This window comes from Marmota monax, unplaced genomic scaffold, assembly GCF_021218885.2.
Source record: "Marmota monax isolate L192 unplaced genomic scaffold, Marmota_monax_Labrador192_F-V1.1 WCK01_AAM20220418_F8-fsc00149, whole genome shotgun sequence".
Taxonomy (NCBI): domain Eukaryota; kingdom Metazoa; phylum Chordata; class Mammalia; order Rodentia; family Sciuridae; genus Marmota; species Marmota monax.
In genome coordinates, this window is record NW_026693170.1 from 608354 (window position 1) to 623128 (window position 14775).

The 14775-nt window shown below is 55.3% G+C and overlaps 1 protein-coding gene across 17 annotated transcripts; it reads right to left on the reverse strand.

Annotated features, from left to right (window-relative positions):
* Positions 1-8: 8 nt before the first annotated feature.
* On the reverse strand, positions 9-13787 carry Ccdc9 (coiled-coil domain containing 9). 17 transcript variants are annotated; one of them, XM_058582933.1, is made up of 15 exons: positions 12349-12463; positions 11759-11836; positions 11509-11613; positions 9876-9977; positions 9446-9694; positions 7807-7890; positions 7558-7731; positions 5761-5942; positions 3571-3617; positions 3324-3459; positions 2890-2983; positions 2413-2821; positions 1988-2080; positions 930-979; positions 9-358 (listed from the first exon to the last, which is right to left on the reverse strand). In XM_058582933.1, the coding sequence occupies exons 2-15, from the start codon at positions 11771-11773 to the stop codon at positions 341-343; spliced, it is 1758 nt and encodes a 585-aa protein (XP_058438916.1). In that variant the 5' UTR covers positions 11774-11836; positions 12349-12463; the 3' UTR covers positions 9-340. The 17 variants fall into 17 exon arrangements, with proteins under 17 accessions (XP_058438916.1, XP_058438920.1, XP_058438919.1 ...); XM_058582937.1 differs by lacking the exon at positions 9-358 and having other exon boundaries at positions 488-979; positions 9446-9493; positions 9662-9694; positions 9879-9977; XM_058582936.1 differs by lacking the exon at positions 9-358 and having other exon boundaries at positions 488-979; positions 9446-9493; positions 9662-9694.
* Positions 13788-14775: the final 988 nt, after the last annotated feature.

Here is a 14775-nt window from a genome sequence, read left to right on the forward strand (position 1 = left end):
CCCGCGCTCCGCCCCCACATGCTCGCCCCGCACACACCCGAACTCCTCCAGACGCAGGGCCCTGCCTGGCACCCCCACCTGCCCCTAGACAGCGGCCACCTACTGCCCTTTCAGGTGTTCTGAGGCTAACCTCACCCCCGAGGCTCCGACCTCGCCCTCACCCGATCGCTCCCTCTCCCAGCAACTCCGCCACCCACCCTCAGTTCCCTTCTCGCCCTACAGCCGTGGGGTCCCAGGGGCTCCGAGGAGAGAACCCAGCCCGGAGATCCAAATAGAACCCCTCCTGCCGCCCCTCCCCCCATCCAGGCGGGGAAGCGTCAGTCCCCTCCCAGCAGCGTCTTCAGGAATTCAAGGAGGCCTGCGGGAGGGGAAGGAAGACGAATCAGGGGGGGAGAAGGAAGACCCCTTTATCCCGCCTCTTCCGCCAGAGAAAAGCCCGCCAAGCAGCGCAACCCAGCCTGTCCAGGCCACAAATGCAGTTCAAAGGTCAGCGGAAGCACTGCGTTTAATAGAGACGGGCCGGTGCCCTAGAGATTGAAGTCCTGCGGAGGAGTCACCGGCGACTTGCCAAGCCCCAGATGTAGGCTCCTGGAGACGGGAAATTCGGCCAGGAGGCTGGCACCTAGCCCGCACGGCCTCCTGGGGGCGCTAACTCGGAGGCGTCTCGGCCTTCCCACGAGGTTCCCCGTGGGTAGGGCCTGGACAGAATCCTCACCAAATTTACACTACTGTCCTGGCCCCGCCCTCTACAGTGACCCTGGCTCCTCCCCCCTTACATTTAACCCTCTCCTGGCGGGAGTGTGGCAGAAGCAGAGGAGCGAGGCGGTGGGAGGTTAGTGCAGAGGACCGATGCCAGCCAGGTACAGCGGATGCGGTCAGCGGGCGGCCCCTGGGGGTGGAGCGGCCGCTACCACCTTGCAGAAACGCACCCTCTGGAAGTCCGTGATCTCCGCCGTCTCCTGGCCCTCGGGGCCCACCTCTGGGGAGAGAAGGGGCTGTCAACAGAGGGAAAGAGACTCCCTGCCTTCCCCTAGTTCCGGGGCCACCCTCCCCCATCTGGCCCTGCCCCTCATCCCAATCCCGCCTGGCTGCAGCCGGCCGAGCACTAAGCGGTTTAGGGGCCAAGGAAGTCTTAATCTTCAGTGGACCCACAAGGCAGCATATACCCTGTCTACAAGAGGGAAATGCTGGCATGAGATCAGGGTGATCCAGACAACACGTGACCAAAGATAGCTCAGCTCAGCCCGATCCCCATCCCTAAGCAACCTCCATCAAGCAAGCCCCAGGGGACCAGCCCTCCATTCCCTTACATCCCCACCATCCAGCTTTCTAACCGGTCCCTCCTTGGCTCTGGCCCAAATCCTAAGCCAACTCCACTGGGGAGAGGGACACTATCACTGGTTCAAAATGGCTCCCACTAAATGATGGAGAAAAGGGGTTCAGCCTCTTGCTCCCACTCTGCAGGGGCCAAAATCGAATTGGGCCCTATTCTAATTTCCACCACAGGGCTGCACCCCCAAACCCTATAATCCCACTCACAGATAAATCCCATACTCTGTCCCACTGTCGTTTTTACTTCCTGCAAGTAAAATAAGCCCAGAACCACTGAGCTACACCTCCCACCCCCAACTCTTATTTCAACATTTAGGGCCAAGTTTAAATTCTGAATCCTGCCCTTTAGGTCCTCCCCTAGAGAGTAAATCCACCTCATTACTTCTCCACTGCTTTCCTTAAGTCTGGGGTTGACCTCTAACTCCTAAATTCTTATGAATCCTAATCCCCTGCTGCTGTCTCCCCTGCTGGACCATCCCTGTGGCCCTGAAGCCCCTCCTCAACCCCAGCCGTGTTCAGGCTCACCCCAGAGGTGGCATTCTAACCTCACACCCAGGCCCCACTGCTGCCACACAGCTCCACCACAAGCCCTTCCCTGGCCACCCAGAGGGGAAGGCAGGCCACGCCACCTCCCCCACTGCATGCACACCCCCACCTGGTGTTGCCTCAGACCCCTCCTCTTCAGCTTTCTGGGCTCCTGGGAGACTGTGCCCACTCTCCAGGGAGGCAGAGGCCGGCTGGTCACCTCCTGGGGAAGGGGAGGCCCAGTCAAGCCCCCTCTCCCTCCAAACATCTCCCCACTCGGAGAGATGAGACCCAAGGGGAGTTAGAGGGGCCTTAAGGACACACTTAGGGGAATGTCATTTGAGGATGTGAGTTCTTTATTGAGGAGGGGCTCTGGAGGACCTGGGGAAGTCTGGGAGTGGGTACTCTAGAGACAGGGGCATGACAGCACAGAGGGGACACGGACTGCCCTCCCCAGCAGCCAGCACCGTGGGCATGGGGTCCCCAGGCCCATCACACCCCTGTGCGCACACACAGGCAGCCGGCTTCATGCATTCCCAAAAGGCCAGGCCTCACCCGGAGAGAGGGCACCAGCAGGGTGGGTGGTCCGGGGAGAATTCTGCTCCATCTCCTCACCCCAATCTGACACAGGCTGGTGGCCACCAGGTGGTGAGAAGGGGCTGGAGGGCGTGGCAGGCGCCTGGGGAAGTGTATCCTCAGCCCTGGAAGGCGCTGCCTCCTCCGCCTGCTCGGCCTGCTCGCTGGGGGCACCACCAGAGGGCTCGGCCTCTTGGGGTTGGTGCTCATGGGCTGGCTCTTCCTCCTGCTCCTCAGTGCCCTCGTCCTCAATTTCCTCCTCCTCGTCCTCCTCCTCCTCCTCCTCGTCCTCAGTCACATCCTCACTCACATCCTCCCATTCTTCTTCTTCCTCGTCCTCCCCCTCATCCTCAGGAGGCCGGTGGGCAGGAGCAGGTGGCTCCGGAGGCTGCAGGGAACACAGTAGGTCAGGGAAAGGACGTGGCCCCGAGCCCCACACCCCGTGCCCTGCCTTACCTGCATGGGTGTCTCCTCCTGGGACGGGGGCTGTGGGGCCTCAGGGGCTGGGGACACTGCCTCCTCTTTTGTCTCCCAGCGGTCATCATGGTCACTAGAAGGAAAGGGGTGAGGCCTCAAGTGACAAGAGGAAGGGACTTCCAACTGCCCACTCCTCCCCAGAGCAGAGCTGTCCAGAGAGCACTGAGAAGGGAATGGTGAATGTGTGTCCCCAACCATCAGGGAACAGGAGAAATGAAGGGGAACCAGGTGGCAGCAGAGATGAATGCCAAGCGAGGAGAGGACACATGAATGATGAAGCCAAGATCCAGACCCCAGACGCCAAACCAAGCACCTTAGAGACAGATGAGGCCAAGACACACAGCCCCACCCAAGTCCAAGGAAAAAACGACCTCCCAGAGATGTGCACATGCTGCGGGAAGGGGTGTCCCCACCTGTAGGCTCGGGGCACTGCCTTGGCCTGGGGTCGGCTGCTCTTTCTCCTTCTGCGGCTGCTGACCTCAGCTTTACGCTGTGACAGGAACTCCCCAAAAGTGGGGGGTTTGGGAGGCCGGGCCCAGGCCTGTTCATCTGCAACAGAAATAGAACCTGAAGAAGGCAGGGGAAGGGGGACAGCGCAAACTACTTCCCACCCAACCCCAGTCCAGCCACTGTCTTGGCCGGTCCAAGAACACCACTCACCATAGCGGTGGGACAGTTCATGGGCAGGGGTTGGGCCATCCTTGAACCTGGGAAAGAGAGCAGGGATGAGCAGAGGGCGCAGGAATGAGGAAGCAGGGGGAGTGCTGGAGGCCAGGGACAGAAACCAGATGAGAAGACAGAGGGGCAACCAGAAAGGGTCACTAGGAAGAGGACAGGATCAGATGATGCATGAGGCAACCTGACATCCTACTGATAACCACAGAAAGAAAAAAAATTGAGAATTTGGCCCCCCAGATAAAAATACCAATGGGTCTCAACAGACCCCTACAAAATAATGATCGCCAGCTACCTGTCTGAACCTCACTTCCTGTCACACTCTCTCTTTCTCACCTGGCCAACGAAGCAGGTTCTCCAAGCACTCCTGGCTCCTGCCTCAGGCCTTTATACCTGTTGCTCACTCTCTGGCCTCCTTCAGGCCTTAGCTCTAGAGACAGAGATTTTCCTGAACCCCACCTACAGGAACGTGTTATCTAAAACTAAAATAAAAACTCCCGTTCATGTTCTCCTTCCTCTGCTTCATTATTCTTTATGACCCGAAATCAGATTTACCCCCCTCCCATCTTGCCCACAGGACTCCAAGTCTAGTGGCAGAAACATTTTATTCATTCTAGATCCCTGTCACCTAGAACCTTTCATGTCACACAGGGGGGCCTTGATAAGCATCTGATAAAATCACTGCAAGTGTGTTCATTACACCTGTTGTAGACTGCTTTGGGGACACACACAAAAATAATTATTTTTCCTTTCTTAAACCTGAGAATGTCTCCCTAAAAGCCCAGTTACCTATCCCTTAGAAGGATAAGCTAAAATACCTAAATAATTCTCACACTTGCAAAAGCTTGACTCATGATCCAATAAAATTAATAATAATAATGTTCCTAACCACTAAGCAAAAAGACAAAGTCCTCTTTTTTCTTTAACCAAAGCCAACAAAACAACATTATAGGTAAATGAAAACTTCCAATGCAGCAAAGGACAGAGCATCAGACTGCCATTCGTGGGCTTTTCCAGAACGTTCTGCCTGGCTATGGAAGTTGGTCCTCATGACAATGACAATGACACTTTAAGGTGGATGTTTTCTGAGCCCAGAGGAGGACAGAGTCAGGCCTGATGCAAGGATGTGTGCTACTTGGGGACAGGTCAGTGGGACAGAGGGAAGCTGCAAGATGAGAGGACAGAGGGGCGACCAGAAAGGTCTTTCATGCCCAGGTGACCTTAGAATTTACATCCCTAGGGTCAGGCGGTAGCTCAGTTTAAGGTGCTTGCCTAACATGCTCCAGGCCACAGCACCTCAAAAATAAAATTTACATCCACACCCTAAGCCACAAAGCCATTGCGCAACACCCACTGGAGGGGCAGAGCTTGCTTCCCTGCCGGCTAACAATGAGGAAGGGTCTCTGTCACCTGTCTGTCCGCCAACACCAGGACATCTGTCTCCCCAGGCAGCTGCTGCCCTCTGCCCACACCCCAGAATGAACACATACGGAGCGTGTTCAAACTTAAAGCCACAGCATCACTATGTCACTGTCATGAGGACCAACTTCCAGAGCCAAGCAGAAAGTTCTTGAAGAGGTGAGGAATGGTATTCTTTAAAGATCAGCAACCTCCGGTTTTATCCCATGCTCTGTGCTTTGCTCTACTGGACTACACCAGAAGTTTCCATAGATTTATATCTTTTTTTTTTTTTTTTTGGGGGGGGGGGAGTTCTGAGGATGGAACCCACGGCTCGTGTGTCCTAGACAAGCACTCTACCACTAACCTATGTTCCCAGCCCTTTTTATTTTTTGAGACAGGGTCTCACTAGGTGGCCCAGGCTGGCCTCCAACTCAGGCTCCTCATGCCTGAGCTTCCCGAATAATGGAAATTACAGGTTTGTGCAACCACACCTTTAATGCTGGCTCTCACTTAAAGAAAAAAAAAAGGATTTTGTCTCGGCACACCTGAGCTACACCTGATCTGGAGCTGAGCCCCAGGGCACCCACAGGCTCACATCCAGCCTGGACCAGTTGAGCAGGGTGTCCTGTGAAGGCTCTCGTGTGCCATGGAGACCTGACAAACTACAGCATTCATCACTAACAGCCCAGGTGAGGAAACAGAGAAGCAACGGAGGCAGAGGTCAGGGCAAGGAGGGGCAACAGCCCAGGGCAGGCAAACAGGGCGCAGACTCACATGCCATCAGTCTTCTCAGCATCCCACTCCCGCCGCCACTGGCCCGTGGGCTTGCGGTGTCGCTGTAGTCGCTCCTGGTCAATCTTCTCCCTCTCCTGTTTCCAGCGCAGGTACTCTGACCGCTCCCGGCCCGTCATGGACAGCGTCATGTCGCCAGCACAGCCTGGGCCAGCCCGGCGGCCCTGCCCCAGCCACAAGCAGTCAGGGTCTATTCCTCTCCCTTTCCCTCCCCACTGAACTCAGAGGTGGGGTCACTGGTTCAAGGTGACAAAGCAGCAGTACAACAGCTCAGGATAGACTCAAAGAGGCTCTCCCATCTCTAAACAGCATCCACCATCATCACCTTGCTGGGCTCCTCTGGTGGCAACATTTGTTGCCGCCTGGCCTCTAACCAAATTTCCATCTGGCTGGTTCCCATTGCTGTCAACTTATCAGGGCCTATGTTTGCATTAAAACTCATCCCAGCATCTAAAGCGGTGCCTGGGGGCTAGGAGAGAGGCTCAGTCATACAGCACCTGCCTAGCTGGTGTGAGGCCCCAGATTCATCCTCAGCACCTTGAAGACAAATGAAATAGAGCAGTGCTTCTACCCAGTAGGTGCCCAATAAACAACACTGATGTCGGAATCAGAGAAAACCCCAAAACACACATGAACCCTATAACCTAACTCTATAAGCTGAGCCGTGTGGGACTGGCAAAGCCACCAATACTGTCGAGGTGTAAGTCCAAGGAATTGACTCTCCCCTCTCTGGTCACATCCCCACCCTTCACCCTTCACCTAGCACGATGTGTCGATAGAGCCTTATAAATGCCACATCATCAAGAATAAGGGGATCCAGCCGCTCAGAAGGCTGAGGCAGGAGGATGGTGAGTTCAAAGCCAGCTTCAGCAAAAGTGAGGCACTAAGCAACTCAGTGAGACCATCTCTAAATAAAATACAAATAGGACTGGAGATGGGGCTCACTGCTCAAGTGCCCCTGAGTTCAATCCTTGGTAACCACCACCACCACCACCACCAACCCCCCCCCCCCGCAAAAAAAAAAAAAAAAAAAAAAAGAATAAGGGGAAACTGGCCCTAACAAGAAAAACATGCTGGGTACAGTGGTGCAGGCCTGTAATCCCAACAGCTGGGGAGGCTGAGGCAGCAGAGGCACAAGTTCAAGACCAGCCTCAACAAATTAGCAAGGCCCTCAGCAACTTAGTAAGATCCTGTTTCAAAATAAGAAATAAAAGGGCTGGGGCTGGGGCTCGGTGGGAGAGTGCTTGCCTAGCATGTGTGAAGCACCGGGTTCAATTCTCAGCACCACATATAAATAAATAAGTAAATAAAATAAAGATCCATCAACTACTAATAAAAATATTTTTAAAAAGTAATAATAAACAAATAAAAAAAGAGAGCTGGGGGTAGGTGGGGATATAGCTCAGTTGGTAGAGTGCTTGCCTTGAGAACCGGCACAGTGGTGCACGCCTATAATCCCAGCCCCTCAGGAGGCTAAGGCAGGAGGATCTCAAGTTCCAGGACAGCCTCACCAATTTAGCAACGCCCTAAGCAACTCAGCAAGACCCTGTCTCTAAATAAAATACAGAAAAGGGCTGGGGATGTGGCTCAGTGGTTGAGCGTCCCTGGGTTCAATGCCCAGTACCGAAAAAAAAGAAAGCATGACACAAATCCTTAAAAACGTAAACAATGATCCCAGCCCAAAAAGAGAGTCTTGACCTATCCTGGTCCCCAACATGCCTGGTGCACATCTGTACTCAGCCCAGAGAGCAGTGCAAGGACCCAGCTACCAGCACTCACCTGCCGCTCGTGCTCCAAGCCACAGCGCACCCTCTCAAAGTCAGGGCCCCCCCAGTTGCGCCCATGTCGACGGCTACCCTCCCGGCGGTCCCGCTCTGGCTCCTCCAGGGGCCCGCTGCGTCGCCAGGGGTCATCCAGGAAGTTCCGCACTGGGTTGGGCTCCAGCACCCCTTCCTACGGGCAGAGGCAGGGTTGGCTGGCTCCCAGGAATCAGGCAGCAGTGCTCGCCTGGGAGCCTGCGGTACTGACCCGCTGGTTGCGCTCGTACTCGGCAATCTTCTCCATCTCCTCGTTCATCTTCTCAATGTTCTGTCTCCGCCGCTCCTCCCACTCCTGGGGATACGGGGTCAAGACACCCAGCATCAGGAAGAACTGCTAAAGCTGTACAGAAAAGTGTGGCACAGCACCTGGCCCGCTCTCCTGACAGAGGCAGGTGGCATAGCACCTGGCTGGCATCTGGGAATCATTCTAGGTGTGTTCCCAGTCAACTGTAACCAGTGAGGGTGGCTCCATGGGTCTGGACTCTGCCAACAGTATGGGAGATGCTGCAGCCCCTGCCCCATCTCCTGTGAGTCTGGGATTCTGGAAGATACAGTGTGCAGGGAGCCCCAGCCTCCAAGAGGCCAGGGCACTGAGTGTCTCCTGAGCATCCTTGGTAGACAGACGTCGTCACAATTCAACGCACCCTAACTCCACAGGGAACATGGCTGCCTCCAGACCTCACCCATGCACCTCCTCCCCTGGCTTTTGCTTTGTGTCAAAACAGCAATAGCCAGGTGCAGAGGTGCACGCCTGTAACCCCAGTGGCTCTGAAGACGGAAGCAGGAGGATCGAGAGTTCAAAGCCAGCCTCAGCAAAAAGCAAGGCACTCGGTGAATGGCACGCAGGTAAGACTCTGACTCTAAATAAAATACAAAATAGGGCTGGGGATGTGCTCAGTGGTGTAGTTGAGTGCCCCTGAGTTCAATCCCCAGTAGCCCCCCCCAAAAAAAAAACAGCAATAAATCTGAGCTTGAGTCCAATTATACTCTGAGCCTTGTGAGTCTTTCCAGCAAATCACTGAAACTGGCAGTTTGGTGTCAGAGTGCTGGAGATCCCCACACCCTAACTGCCACAGTAATAATGATGGTCATGATAATAGTAACTAGTAACCTCCCAGCCCATTCTGTTCTTCCACAGTACCAAAATTTTAGGTAAGAACAAAACAGCTGGAGATGACCTTTTCATTTTCCGGTCTTTGTAGCGACATGTGGCTAAGTGTGTAAGTACTAACAGGATATGAAAAAAAGTGCTTAGGACAGCTCAATAGGTTGCTTAGGCTGACTCTGAACACGTGATCCTCTGACCTCAGCCTCCAAGCCACTGGGATTACAGGTATGTACCAGTGCACCCAGCAACTTATAGTAACCTTTAAATCTAAACACGATTCCTACATGAGAGAGAATCAAGTTCACAGAAGGAAGTAAGCGGCCAAGGACAAGTAACTAACAGAACCAGGTTGTACCCAAGTCCAGGCAAGCTGTGAGCCGTTAAGCTAGACACATCCCACCAGCCCACCTGCGTGCCAGGAAGACCAGCCCCACGCTCGCATCCCACCACTGGAACAGACACAGAAAACCCAGAACAGCCTGGGCACATCAGCCACCAGACAAGAGCAGCCACCAGACAGCGCCAGAAAGAGGAAAAAGAGATGGGGAGAAACAAGTAGCGTGAGGGCGAGGGGAGGCAGGGAGAGGTGGACAACCGCCCTGCAGAGCGCCCAGGTGCAGGGGCTGAGGGTGGAGCATGGAGAACGGGAAATAGCCCTGAGAGAAGGAATGGAAAGAAACAAGACGACAAAGAAAACAGAATGAGGACGGCAAAAGCTTCCCACCTGCCTGGTTCCTACCTTGGATTTGCGGTCCGAGGTTGAGGTGTCTCCGGCTCCTGAGAGATGAGGAGACCCCCGGCCCCGGCCCCTTCGGCCCCGGCCCCCAGCTCCTCCTCGAGGCGGCTCCCCAGGACTGTCCTCCCAGTTGCGGGATGCCCGGCCCAAGCCTGCCCGGCCTCCCTGCTGGGGAGGGGGCCGCCCGCCCCTGCTGACCCCTGGGGGCCGAGGGGTCCCAGGAGACCTCCGTGAGGGACCCATGCTCTTCTCCTGGAAGAGGGAGGAGGGGAAAGTACAGTCACTGGACAGGGAGACTGGGACACACCAGGCCCAGAGGGGACAATAGGTATAAGCCACCCGTGGGTCTGGAGCAGCTGGGGAGTTTCTCATCCCAGGCCCCAACCCTCTCCCCGCCATCCTCAGGAGTCCTCCACACTGGTGACAAGCTCACCACCTCAACCGCCACATTCTCCTTCTCCACTGAGCGGCCCTTCCGAGGGGCTGTCACTGCTACACCCTCGAGTTCAGCTTTTTTACGGTCCTCCTCAATCTCCTGGGCACAAACATGTAGGGCAGAAGAAATGTCAGGGGCCCTGTCCACCTGCTGGACTCCCATAGCCTCTTGAATTCCTCTGCATCTTAGTCCCAGCCCTCCCTCCGAAGCTCTAAACAAGAAAGCTGGTCCCTTTCAACATCATCTCTCAGACCCCGTCCTGTTCCCCTCTAGGACCTCTCACGATGCCCGCCTCTGAGCAAGGAACAGAGGCTTCCTCAGTCTGTAGGCCCCAGTATCCCCTCCCATGCTTGGCCTTGTCTCTCTCCATCCCCTTTTGCCCTACCATTCTGTTTCTAGAACATACAAGGTCAAGATCTGCCTCACAGCCTTTGCACCAGCTGGCCCCCCTGCCAGCTTTCCCAGAGTCCCTCACTCCCCCAACTCCTCAGTCTCTATTCAAATGCCTCCTCTCAGAAAGGCAGCCCCGGAACCCCTGCAGAAATCAGTTCCCCACCATTCTTCCTCTTCTCATCCCCTGTTCACCAGGGAACAGGATATCTCTTCACAGATGCATATCCCAAGTCTAGAACACTGCCTGACACATGCCAAAACTTAGTATTTTTTAACAAATGGACACATGAAGAATGAATAAATGAGGTCCACTGCTCCTCCCAGGTCCCACATCCAGGAAAACCTCACTGCCTACTCTTGGGCCTTGTTCTGGATCCTCCCTTTCTCCCCCAACCTTCTACTGTCCTCAGTCACAAAGTCCCTCAACCACAGTTCTGGGCCACGCACCTCTTTTCCCACTAGAGCTCCTGCCCCAACTTCCTTCTCAATCTCTGGCTTCTCTCACCTCTGCCCCTCCACTAACTCACAGCAGCCAGAGAAGCTTCTCTAAAAAGCCAGAGTCCCACTCCTGCTCAAAGCTCTCTATGGTCCCCCAGTGCCCTCAAGAGAAAGTTCAAACTCTCAGCTTGGTGGCATTTAGGGCCTTACATGACCTGGCTCCTGTTGACCTCTCTAGATCAATACTCCCTAACTGACCATGGAGCTTTAAGCTCCAAGCTCTCTCAAGTCCAAATATTTGCCCAAACTGTTCCCTCTGCCTGAAACACAAGCCCTTCTCCTTTTCAACTGGCTAATGTCTTATAACTCTTCAGGCCTCTGCAGCCCCCTCTTCCAGGAAACCCTCCCTAATGTCCCCCAGGCTGAATCAGGAGCCCTCCCTAGAGTCCTACAAACCTCTGAATTCCCTCATCACCTTGCCCGGCCTGTATCATCACCAACTGGGGACAGGGCTTTCTCCCTGACTGAACTCCGAGCCCTGAAAGGACAGACCTGAAGCTGTCTTGGTGTCAGCCCCAGCACCACTCAACAAAAGTTGGAGCTGTAAAGACCTGGGTGAGTATTTGCAAATGAATGAATGAATGACAGAAATGAAGGAAGGAATGCCTAACTAAGGCCTTTGGCTTTCATCCTGAGAGTGATGGGAAGCCATGAAAAGGTTTCAAAGAAGGGAGAGGTGAGAAAAACTCACTGCGGGGGAGGAGAGGGGATGGGGTCTCCCAGGGCAGGGCTAGGGCACCTGGTAGCGCCGGATGAGGGCCTCATTCTTCCTCCGAAGAGCCTCAATCCTCTTGTCCAGCTCAGCATCCTTCTCCTCCTTTGATTTCAGATCCAGGGTGGCTGCCTGAAACAGGAAGGCAGTTGATGGGTGGAAAGGAAACCCTCTAGGTATCCCAGGGCCTGAAAATTCAGTCTGGGGTCTGCAGGTCTGACCCCTGGATCCCATTCTCCCAAGCCCCTTCCCCAAAGCTCAGACTCCGGATACCCACTTCTGGTCTCACCATTTCACCAGCTGTGGCTAGGATCCCAGCAACCACCACAGAATCTGGAAGCAACACTAGGGGTTCCTGAGCACAGAGGAAACAGCATGACTAAGACGAAAGGCACTCCCAATCTACTTTGTCTCTCCCATATAGGGGGCTCCTCACACAGACATGCACACAAAATAATACCCATACCCCAAGAGAATTACGGACTTCATTTCCATTTTGCTCAAGTCTTAGCTGCACCCCTTACTTGGAAAAAATAAAGACCACGCCCCTTCGGCTTTAGACCTACGGATTTTTCATGAAAACTTTTTAATCAGACCCTCCTTGGGAAGTTCTGGCTTAGCTCTCACTGAAGATTCTAGCTCAGCCTCCACAACCTGTAGTGGGAGTTTTAGCCCAGACAAAACTCAAAAGTTTGAGTTTTAGCTACATCCCTTCTCCAACCTGCACAAGAAAGTTCTAGGGCCACTTTCCTGTGTTCATTCTGGTGCCACTCACATCCCAGTGTACATTCTAGCTTCGCAGGTAAGTTTCAAAAACATGCCCTAACCGCAAGCAGTTCCAACTCTTCAGAGAACATAATCCCATACCTCCCAAGGAAAGCCCTAGGCCCGGCTCCCAGCATCCTGAAAAAACGTAAGATGGTTGACTCATTATCTAACCAGAAACTATTCTGATAACGGGTTCCGGTGCCCACCGGGGAGGCTTCCGGATTGGGCTTCACCTCTCCGGTGCATGCTCGCTCCAGCCAGGACAGAACTTCCCACGCCCACTCTTGGCTTCCCAGGGAAAAGTTCCGGCCTCCACCAGGCTGCGAACGCCACGGCCCCGCCCCTGACTGCCCTCTGGCCCAGCCCCGGGGCAGGGCAAAACTTTCCGGCCCCGCCTTTCCCGCCAGACTTCTGGCCCGGCCCACATTCTCGCGCCCTTAATCTGGCCCTGCTTCCGACTTCCCAGCCGACTCCCCGGCCCCGCCCCCTACCTCCTCGGGCAACAGCCTGAACCCGCCCCTGCCTCTCGCGTTATTTTCCCGGCTCTGCCCCCAGTTTCCCCAGCCAACGCTATGGCCCCGCCTCCGTCCTGCGCGGTCAGCCTTCTGGCCCCGCCCCTGACTCCCGCCCCCGCCGCGCGCGTCAGGCTTGGCCCCGCCCCCGGCTTCCCCAACCAAGGTTCGGGCTCCGCTCAGGGCTTCCCCCGCCAGTGCTCTGGCCGCGCCCCTGGCTCAGGCAAAACTTTCTGGTTCCTACCCCAAGCATTCTCCGCTCGCCCTCCGGCCCCGCCCCCCGGGCACCCTCCACCTTAGAACCCCGCCCTGGACCTGTCGTCAGCCTCTGGGACCGCCCCTGACTTCCCGGCCAACGTTCCGGACCCACTCCAAATCAGGGAAAACTTCCTGGCCCCGCCCACAGGACTTTCGACCCGCGTCCCGGTCCCGCCCCTCAGCTCTCCGGGCAACACTTGGCTCCGCCCCCAGCCCGGCACAACTCTTCGGGTTCGCCGCCAGCTGCCCACCCTAGCTGCAGGTCCGCCCGCAGCCCGGCCCGCCCCGGCCCTGCCCACACACTAACGTCCCGCCCCGCCAGCGCCCCTCGGACTCCCCATGTGGGCGTCCTGTCCCCGCCCCCCGCAGAGTACTCTGACCCCGCCCCCGCCGAGTGCTCGCTACCCCGCCCGCGCGTGCTCCGACTCCCCTCACGTGGGGCTCCAAGCCCCGCCCTCTCCGGGCGCGCTCCCGGTCCCCTCCCCCGGTCACCTGTCCCGGAGACCCCGCGGCGTCCGCGACTCCGGCTCGGTCGGCCTCCGCGTCCGCAGCTCCCGGGCCGCGCTCGTCACTTCCCGCACCCACCACGTGAAGAGGGGAAATAAAGAGGGTCACTTCCGGTACTATCAGCCCGTTTCCGGGAGCCTTAAAGAGGCCGCGCCCCCGCGGGTGGAGGTGGGAGCCAGTGGCTGTGGTCCCAGGGGTGTTTGGGAAGCTAGTTCCTTCTGCTTGGATTAGCTCGTTAGAGAGAAGGAGATGCCAGCCGCGTTCTCCGGCCTCTCCTGCTCACGATGTTTCCTCCCGCGCCCTCTGGTTCCGGATTGCAATAAGCAGGTGCCTGACACTAGCCTAGGACTCCTCGAAGGCTAACCGGGTTTGGCCCACCCCACCCCCGCGGAAGAAACCCTGGAGTTAGTGTAACCGGTGTCCCGGCGTGGTGGCCCGTGTCTGTCATCCCAGCGAAGCGGGAGACTGAGTTATTAAACGTTCAAGGCCAGCTTCAGCAATTTATCTATCGAGACCCTGTCTCAAAATAAAGAGGTCTGGGAATAAAGCGCCCCTGGGTTCAATCCCTAGTACCAAAAAAAAAAGTGTATCCATTATAATCACTCATTCTCTAAATCAGCAATGAGTGCTAGACTCTGCTAGGGGAAATGTGGACGGGAAGTCCAGATGAGAAACAAAGCCCTCATGGGTAAATGTGAATTTCACAGCAAGGATCGATGTCTTAGAAGAAGTCAGGAGGACAGGTCTGAGGGAGAAAGAGGCTGGCTGCCCAGGCAGAGGACATAGCCTGCGCGAAGTCGCTCTCTGTGTTGGGTGAGGTTGGTGCATTCCAAAGACAGGAAGACAGTCAAAGAAGCCCCATCTGGAATTGACTAGACTTAAGGAATTACTTGCATAAACCAAAATTTAGACATAATAAGCGGCTTAAGACGAATGGTGGTAATGCTGAGGTATGCCTTCGTAGGAGTTGATGACAGTTACAGGTATGCAGACCAGATTCCCTGAGGTGCCAGTCATTTTATTTTGTGATTTGAATCACGGAAAGTGGATATATGGTAATCCCTTGCCCTTTATATGGCTACTGTTAACAAGCTTCGGAAACCTTCTGTACACTGCACTTTAATCCTCTTATAATTGCCCAAATACCTGCCAAGCTCACTACATCACTTGCTTCAGCTCTTTAGTCAAATGTCAACTTCTCATATTTCTTCTGTGAAATCACTCGTTCGAAAAATCTGGAAACTAGCTG

Excerpts from the sequence above, each read along its gene's own strand:
- Ccdc9 (XM_046455742.2), bottom strand. Across the intron at positions 9,978-11,508 it reads CCCTCATCCGGCGCTACCAG|GAGATTGAGGAGGACCGTAA; the intron begins GTGCCCTAGCCC and ends GTTTGTGCCCAG. Across the intron at positions 2,984-3,323 it reads GCAGTGCCCCGAGCCTACAG|TGACCATGATGACCGCTGGG; the intron begins GTGGGGACACCC and ends CTTTCCTTCTAG.